The sequence below is a fragment of the Trichechus manatus genome, unplaced genomic scaffold, assembly GCF_000243295.1.
Source record: "Trichechus manatus latirostris isolate Lorelei unplaced genomic scaffold, TriManLat1.0 scaffold00179, whole genome shotgun sequence".
Lineage (NCBI taxonomy): Eukaryota > Metazoa > Chordata > Mammalia > Sirenia > Trichechidae > Trichechus > Trichechus manatus.
The window spans coordinates 4,647,377-4,655,151 of NW_004444115.1; the positions used below are offsets into that span (position 1 = coordinate 4,647,377).

Here is a 7,775-nt window from a genome sequence, read left to right on the forward strand (position 1 = left end):
TGGGGCTTCCGGCGCCGCGGGCTCTCTGCCACGCCGGCTCTCAGCCACGCCGGGCAATTGTCCAGGCGCCGCGGCCCTAGCATCGAGCGGGCAGGTCCGCGGGGCCGGGGTAGGGGAGGGGCGAGAAGGAGGGGGCTTAAGGAGGTGGCGCGAGAGGGTAGCAGCCGGGGCTCCCGGGCTCTTGCCTTGGCTTCTTTCGGAAGCGTCTGGAGGAACTGCAGGCAGCACAGCAGTCCCTGCACTGGGCGGGCCAGAGCACAGATGGCCGCGGAGGGGCTAAGGGGGGTCGTGCGGGACCTGCAGACAGATACACAGGGCCAGGCCAAACGATCAGCGGCCCCCAGCGGGTGTGAGGGAGGACGGGCCAGGGATTGGCACCCGCACAGGCATTGTTAGGAAACTGGGAAAGCAGTCTACTGCGCGGCCTTCGGACCCCCACCTGGACTGCATCATCAGAAGCCTCCAGTCCTGATAGCAAAGGCTGGATACTGAGCCTCTCTCTGTTTCTTCTTATGAGGGAGCCTCCCTCCCTGTTCTGGGTACATAGTAGCTTTCTCTGTTCCGCTCATGCGTGGGTACCATATGGCACCTCGCCAACCTCATTTCTATATCTGTTCCTGGTGGGGAGGGAACAAGGTCCCTCACTTGCAGCATTAATGGGTGCATGCAACCCACCAGCCCTGTGTTGCCTGTGGAGAGTGACCTGCTGGCCATGGAGGACCAGTGCTCGCTAGCAAAGCTTACCGTCTCTACGTGAGTAAAGCATTGTTCCATCCACTGCCTCTGTGTGATTCATGCTTTTGTTGGTGACCCCAGACCTTGGCTCAACAGTTTGGTGCAGTCTGCCTTCCCTACTGTCAGCTCTCTGGAGCAGGGACTGTGTCTTATGTGCTGCTGTATTCCTAGGGCACTATCTGACACATAGTAAGTACTCAGTAAATACTTGTTACATGCATGCAACATACACACATCACACCCATAACCTTTACATACAGTGCACATGCACACATGTGCACCCGTGCGTGCCACACACAAAGCAAATACATGCACTCCTTATGTACCCAGAATACAAAACTGCTTCACTGGACTACCCCGTGTCTACTGCTCTTCAGACCAGATAGTTTATTTTCCTTTCTGGTTAGGAAATTGTGAAGTAGTCTTTCCTTCTGAGGTAAAAACAAAACAAAGTGTCACAATTTAGAACAAGACCCCCATGTACTCTTAGAAAGAACAAGTGAATATGTTACTTTCAAGCAGACCAAATATTATTTAATAAGAACTTTTCTTTGACGCCTATTGCTTCTATAACCTCCAGAGATCCTGGTGTACACCTCAAGTTAGCCCCTAGCAAACCTGGATGAGCATGTGAAAATGGCAGTGAACGCCAGAGAAGTCAGAAAATGCTCTGTGGAACTGGGCTGCCCTGGAAGGCAGAATTAATTAGTCTGTCACTGGAGAATCACCTTTTATGTCTTTTCAAAGAGCTTCTGTAAAGCACAGGCAAGTCAGATAGGTGTCACCCTCTGTTTCAAAATTCTGATAAGGTAAATCTATTTAGTGCTTCCAACAAACCCTAACAGGTGCTGCATTTCCCAAGCTCCTAAAGCAAGCACTTCCTTCCATCGCAGCCAGCCCTTGCAATCTGGCACAGCAGGCCTCAGATGCCAGCCACATCTCCAGCCTCATCTACCCTACAAGGAAAAACCGTGGCTCGGGGAAGTCAAAGACTTGCCAAAGGTCCTACAAGTAGCAAGTGGCAGCAGGGTGGGGTCTCAGACCCAGGGTGTCTGCCTCCAAACTCAGGCCCTTCCCTTCATACTCTGCTGTCTCTTTCAGGGCAGCATTTCTTGAACTTTCCCCTCAGGGTGGAGAGCTGGCAACATCTCAATGTGCTGGTTGGTCTCCTGAGGGAGAGCGAAGCACCAGGAAGCTAAAAAGCAGGAGCCCAGCCTCTCTGCTGCACTGGCACACTACATCACTGGGGGAGGGTGCCCTCAGCCAGGACCTGGTTTTGTCATCTGGGTGGGGTGCACTTTCCTCCCAGTGGTATGCCATGGTCTGTCAGGGGAAGACAAGTATGTTGGAAATTACTGAGTGCTCTAAACATAAGGTACAACAGCAACACCCCATGTATTCAGTAACCTCAAATATCAAAACCTTTGAACCAAACAGGAAAAAAAAAAAACTCTCTAATCAGCAAAAACAGGTGTTACAAAATTTATGTACTAAATTAACTTCATTTCCCTCATAAAGGTGCACTCCCTGCCAGAGCCTATTTGTCCTGGCTATTGGTTTTCCTACTCCACACATCTTAGAATGAACAAATTCTGAATTTCACTGTCAGGCACAGTTTATAAAAGGCAGACACAACAACTCAAAAACGCAGCATCTATGACCAATCAAATAATCCCATACAAGTTATTAGTCCCTAAAAGCTTTATGTTAACATTCCTTCTTTATTATCATCCCATCACTGGGGACTTATTGAGATGTCACTATGTACCTGGTTACTTACATTCATTACTTCAGCCAGTCCTCATGCAACTTCATGGCTGTCCCATTAGTTCTCCATTTCACAGTTAAGTAAAACAGTGCTCAGACACTACCTGCTCAGAGATCCACAAGTGGTTGGTGGGAGAAGGAATTCCCTCCCAGGTGTAGAGGTCCCAGAGCTGGTTCCCCCACTTCCCTGCAGTGCCTCCCCATGGGGCTGAGCTGAGATCAGCAGCCTGAGTTTTCAAAAAGAGCAAACCATTATCTGTGGCCCTGCTTCAAGACATGATTTTTCAAAACCTTCCATCCAAAATGGAATACAATAAACTTTGTTCTCTATACATTTGTTTTTTCTTGTCTTTTTATATAAGTGAGATCATACAATATTTGTTCTTTTGTGGCTGACTTATTTCACTCAGCACAGGGCAGGAAAGAGGGGAAAAGAGGGAGGTTAATGGTGATGGAAATATCGCATTAAGGGTAGGGTTACACAGCTCAATATTGTAATTGCTGTCAATAAGTTGTACACCTGTAAAAAGTTGAATTGGCAAAAGTTGCTTGATAGATATATTGACAACAACAACAACAAAAAGAAAGGGTAACTGCTGAGGCTGATTATGTATACCAAAAACCTCATGGGATTTGGTTTCTTGGCTTGGAGGTTTGGTGTGATGATTTCATGGGACATCCCAGTTAACTGGCCTAATATGTTTAGTGCCTCTGTTCCACCTCCTAGTTCAATGCGTAATGCCTGGGGTCTTAAAAGCTTATAAGCAGCCATCCAAGGCATGACAATTCGTCTCTATTCACCTGGAGCAACAGAGAAAGAAGGAGAGTCAGGAATAGCAGGAGGATATGGAATATGTGGCTAATTGCCTCCATGATCAACTGCCTCCTTTGCCATGAGACCAGAACTGGATGGTGCCTGGCTACCATTACTGAACATTTTGATCAAAGACTCCATAAAAGAATCCTGATTAAAAGGGGGGAAATGCAAAAGAGAATTTCAAATTCTCACGGACTCCAGACTTCCTGGAGCCATGAAGGTTAGCTAAACCCGAAACTATGGCCCTGAGATAATCTTTAAACCTTAAACCAAAATTATCCCTGAAGTCTTCTTAAAACCAAACAATAGTGTAGCTTAACTAGTAAAGAATGTCTGCCTTGAGTATTATGCTCTTTTAAGAACTATCTATATGGGAAGAATTGACAAGAGCAACTCTAATGTTTAGATAGGAACCTTAGGGGGCAGTGAATTTATGTTAATGAAGGAGGAACAACTCAGAAAAGGAGGGTGAGAGTGGTTAACACAACTCGAAGAATATAATCAATGTCACTAAATGGTACATGTAGAAACAGTTGAATCGGTGTGTTTTGCTGTGTATATTCTCAACAACAACAGCAAAACAAATAAAATTTTATATATATATATATAACAAAATGGCACACAAGTGATTATCAAAGGGAAAGGTTGCATTTACTAGCAAAACTAACTTATTTGGATGCTTATTCTCTAGGCACCATTGATTTTGAATAAAGTATTCCTTAATGATGATTTTGAATTACTTTCTAGACCCAGGCCTCTGAGAAGAGTCTGTCTGCTATGGACTCCATTACCCTGCTCTGTGGGTAAGGAGGGGCACGACACCCCTTACAGCCTCTGAGAAGCTCCCCAGCCCGTTCATCCGCAGAGAAGGCAGAGGTGAACTGTTCATAAACGACTCCTTCTGAAGAAGAATCTTTGGTGCTGCCACTGTTGGATTCTGGCTTCGATGAAGCAGAAACACACCACCATCTCATTTCCAGGAGAAAATAAGGTGTCTGTTGTGGACATGTGGTTATGCTGACTTCGGTTAAATTACCACAGTAAATTCACCAACCTCCTCCAAATTAAATAAAAAAGAAGAGGATGAGAAAATAGGAGTATGAGTGAGTCAGGGTCTCAAACCTTCATTCTCCATTGAGAGTGCAAAAGGGAAGCTGGGCATGGGAGCCCGTTCTGGATAGATGAAGTGTCTCACTAACTTCTGCTTATGCAGGAAAAGCAAAAACTGGTCACTCACACACAGTTGTCACAGCAACAGCAATACTTTTGAGCTGTTGGTGTCAATAGGAAAGGAGTCACTTTCCTCTTGCCTTGCCCCTAGTCCTGCCTAGATGGCTTGCTGGAAGGTTGAGCTGAGGTGGCCAGAGCAGCCACGCCCTCTCATGGAGGGCTCCTCAGCCCCAATGGATGGCTGTGGGGGTTACTTGGTGGAAACCTGCCACCAGACAAACCAGCACCACTGTGTGGTAGGTTGGGCTGTGTGGTGCCTGCTGGGCTTCATGAGAGCAGGAAGGGTTCCAGTAACAGCCACCACACCCGACAGTGGTGGCCACTGGCTGACATGCACCATGTGCACTGGGGGTCTGTTCCTCTGTTTGGAAACAAAGTTTGTGGAAATCTAGGCCCGCATGAGTGGGCTGAAGTTGCCCAGGTGGCCCAGGCCTGGACCTGCAGGCCACAAATCTCCCCTCTGTCTGCCCCACACAGCCCCGACCCTACCTCATTGATGGCCAGCTGTTCACCACCACCGCCAGAGTGGCTGTAGTGGTGACTGGAGCCGCACACGTCCTCATAAAGGTCCTCCTCGCTCCCCGCCTCTTCCACGTGGATGGCTGTATCCAGAGCTCCATCAGGAATGGCTGGAAGGAGAGAGACTAGCTTGCAAAGGGAGCAGACTGGAAAGGTGGGAGGGGGCATGTGGAGAAGGAGGCGGATCTTCTCAGGATAAATAAACACTCTCTCTGCAAGCATGCAGCCTGGCTGACTGGGTGCACTGGCTGGCTCTCCCACCACCACTGATGACAGTCACCCAGCTGTGCAGTTCATACACACTCAGCACACAAGGAGACACACATCTGCCACAGCAGCACACTCAGGAGCCAAAGCCAGTCACTAATGAGTCCAGTATGGTCTAAGGTCCTGGATAAGACAAATGTTTCAAAATTGTCATTAAATATATATATATATTCAAAGGAAATATACAGTATATGCATCCAGATATAGTTTGAAAATTAATGAAATGAACACCCAGGGTTGGTTAGGAAAAAGAGCATCATCAGTCTCTAGACACTCCATTGCGATCCCATTCCCCTCTCTCTTCCTTAGCCAATATTTTGATTTTTTTTACAAATCCCTGCCTTGTTTTTCTTTGTTTTGCCATTTCTTTTGGTCTGGTTTTGCCTGGTTTTGTTCTTATCTAAATGGAACCATCCAGTAGCTATTTTTCTGTGACTGGTTTTCTCCATCCAACTGCTTGTGAAGCTGTGATTCATTTGCTCTCACGGATGCACCGCTGGAGGACAGTGGGCTGCTTTCTGTGGTGATGCTGTTGTGAATGAGGCTGCCCACACACAGCTCCTGTGGCATGTGCCCAATAGTGTCTCTCAGATAGTGCTTCTCAGCTATTGTGTTGCTCCCCATCCCCAATAAAGGAGCATTTTTAAACACTGTTATCCTAACTGCACACCCACCCCCATGAAATTTTAATACTGTATATTGTTTATGTACTATGGCTCTTTGGAGGTCCACAAACCACTGTAATAGCTAAGATTTTTTTCATGCTACCCCCAGCAACCAATTTTTGCCCCTTGGGTGAAATTATCACCCCTGGCAAGGATTCATGCTCTAAGGCATAAACATCTACATGTGGCCTGATTGGGTCTAGGGTATGCCAAACTGGTTTCCCAAGTTATGATCCTTATAATCCTGATGGTCATGTATGAATGTTCCCATCACTCCATATCCTGGCCAACTCTTGGGGTTTGCATTGTTGGAACTTTTAATTTTTGACAGGCTGATGTTCTCAAATGGCATCTTACTGTGGTTTCAATTTACCGTCTCTGAATATTAATGAGCTGAACATCTTATCTATGTTTATAGGTCATTTGTATTTCCTTTTCTGTGAAATGTCTGCCTTCTACCCATTTTTCTACGGAATTATTTTTATTGTTAACACTATTTTTACACAAATAATGCACGCATTCTACTTTTTTTTTTTTTTGCCAACTGCGCCCTCCCCCCACATGGTATTTTCTTAAGCACACTATGCTAATTTTTTTACATGTTGCATTAAGGTACATACACACACACACTCACACACATACTCTCCCTCCCCTCCATTCTGTATGTGCTACAAAGTATCTTCTCCCAGTTTGTGGCTTGTCTTGTCATTCTCTTTAAGGTACCTTTGATGGACAGAAATTTTTAATTTTCGTTACATAAATTTGTCAATCTCATCCTACATGGTTTAAATTTTTTGTGTTTAGGAAATCCTTCCCTACTTCTAAACTATAAAGATATTCCCATATGTCGTCCTCTAATGTTTTATAGTTTCTTCTTTCACATTTTTGGAAATTTTCACATTTTTTTTACCCCATCATTTTTACCCTTAAGAATGATTAATTGTCTTAGCACCATTTAGGGAATAGGCAGTCCTTTCCCCATGGATCTACAGTGTCTGCTCTGTCATTAAATCAAGCTTCCATGTAGGTGGGTTTGCATCTGGAATCTATTCTGTGGCAAGCAGAATAATGGCCCCCAAAGATATCTATGTCCTAATTCTTGGAATCTGTGAATATGTTACCTTACATGGCAAAGACTACAGATGGAATTAAGGTTGCTCATCAACTGACCTTATAATAGGGAGATTATCCTAGATTATGTAGGTGGGCCAAATGCTATCACAAGTGTCCTTAGAAGGAGGCAGAAGAGTCAATGTTAGAGTGATGTGATGTGAGAAAGACTCCATCTGCCATTGCTGGCTTTGAAGATGGAGGAGGCCATGACCCAAGGAATATAGTGGCTCTAGAAACTGAAAAAGGCAAGCAGATGAATTCCCCCCTAGAGTTTCCAGAAGGAAGCAGCCCTGCCAACACCATGATTTTAGCCCCATGAGACCTGTGTTGGGCTTCTAACAAAACTGTTTAAGATAATAAATTCATGATGTTTTAAGCATTTTATGATAACTGCTTATAGCAGCAATAGGAAACTAATACAATTATATTTCACTGGTCTATTTGTGTATCTCTTTGCCAATACCACAATGTCTTGATTCCTTTAAGTTCATAACAAGTCTTGATATATGGTTAGGCAAGCTCTGCCACATGTTCTTCTTTATTAGGAGTATCTTGGCTCTTCCCTTTTTTTTTTTATGGGTCAAAATGGCTTTTATTTGCTAATATTGTTTTTGGTTTACATTCAGTTTGACTGTATTCAATTGCCTTTACATATTAGACAT

The 7,775-nt window shown here is 45.0% G+C and overlaps 1 protein-coding gene across 1 annotated transcript in view; it reads right to left on the reverse strand.

The window, feature by feature from the left end:
* The window catches only part of ARHGEF4 (Rho guanine nucleotide exchange factor 4), a 25,836-nt gene extending 19,477 nt beyond the window's left edge, over positions 1–6,359 (reverse strand). The window contains exon 1 of the mRNA XM_023741373.1: positions 5,039–6,359. Coding sequence (XP_023597141.1) covers positions 5,039–5,290 — 252 coding nt within the window. The 5' untranslated portion in view covers positions 5,291–6,359. The remainder of the gene's footprint in view (positions 1–5,038) is intronic.
* Between the last annotated feature and the right edge of the window lie 1,416 nt (positions 6,360–7,775).